This window comes from Pyricularia pennisetigena, chromosome 3, assembly GCF_004337985.1.
Source record: "Pyricularia pennisetigena strain Br36 chromosome 3, whole genome shotgun sequence".
NCBI classification, from domain to species: Eukaryota; Fungi; Ascomycota; class Sordariomycetes; order Magnaporthales; family Pyriculariaceae; genus Pyricularia; species Pyricularia pennisetigena.
Genome location: NC_043742.1, coordinates 743,899 through 744,739, shown reverse-complemented (window position 1 = coordinate 744,739; position 841 = coordinate 743,899). Strand labels below are relative to the sequence as shown.

At 56.8% G+C, this 841-nt stretch overlaps 1 protein-coding gene across 1 annotated transcript in view; it reads left to right on the top strand.

Moving 5' to 3' along the window:
• The window catches only part of PpBr36_02236 (uncharacterized protein), a gene marked incomplete at both ends in the record, with an annotated part of 1,662 nt that continues 821 nt past the window's right edge, over nt 1-841 (top strand). The window contains 2 exons of the mRNA XM_029889418.1: nt 1-84; nt 195-799. Of these exons, the coding sequence (XP_029752773.1) occupies nt 1-84; nt 195-799 (689 nt within the window). The remainder of the gene's footprint in view (nt 85-194; nt 800-841) is intronic.

Below are 841 nucleotides of genomic sequence, written 5' to 3'. Positions count from 1 at the left end.
ATGTCGCAAACGGTCTCCAAAACGCTGCCGCCACAATGGCGTAGCGACCATGTCTTCAAGGTGCCGGAATGGGTTGAGCCAGTGGTAAGTTTTTTTCTTTTATATATATATATATATTGCTAGCAAAGGAAATATAGAGAGGATTGGTAGGTATGAGGCCGCAAAAACTGACGCCTGTCTCAACTGCCCCTCAGGCCATTGTTGGTATTCTATTTGGTGCCATGTATATAACCCGGAGGCGCAACTTCTCCATACTCCGCAAGGGTGTTTATGAACGCCTCTCGTCGACAGCACCGTCACCTCTACCTCGATCGCCCCGGTCATCGACCTCTTCCGATGGTGAGGCCCTCCTCGCGGCCGACCTGCGGCGCGCAAACCGCGAGCCGAACCACCCCCCGAAGCTCCGCCGCATATTCAACGTCTGGACGGTGCAGACGCCCAACTCGTCGCGCTTCGCCCAGCACTGGCACTCGCGGGTGCTGCAAAAGTTCCCGTTCCTGATCGAGATGTTCTACTGGATCCTCACCTACTTCTTCTACCGCATGACGGCCGTGCTGTCGCAGGTGTGGTACGGTGGTACTAAGGGCCTGTGGGATGTTGCGCAGAGCCACGGCATCGCGCTGCTGGAGCTCGAGGCGAGAGTGTTTGGTGCCAGCGGTGCCACGGGAACGGAGCGGTGGATGGAATGGAATCTACAGCAGTGGTACCTCCAGGGCGCCGAGGCAGGGGATTGGAGGGGCATCTGGCTTACTGTGCTCAACCGGTCGTATGCGCTGATTCACATTCCCGGAACAGTTGGGTACGTAGGCACATTAGGATGACCACCAATCGCTGCATCCAC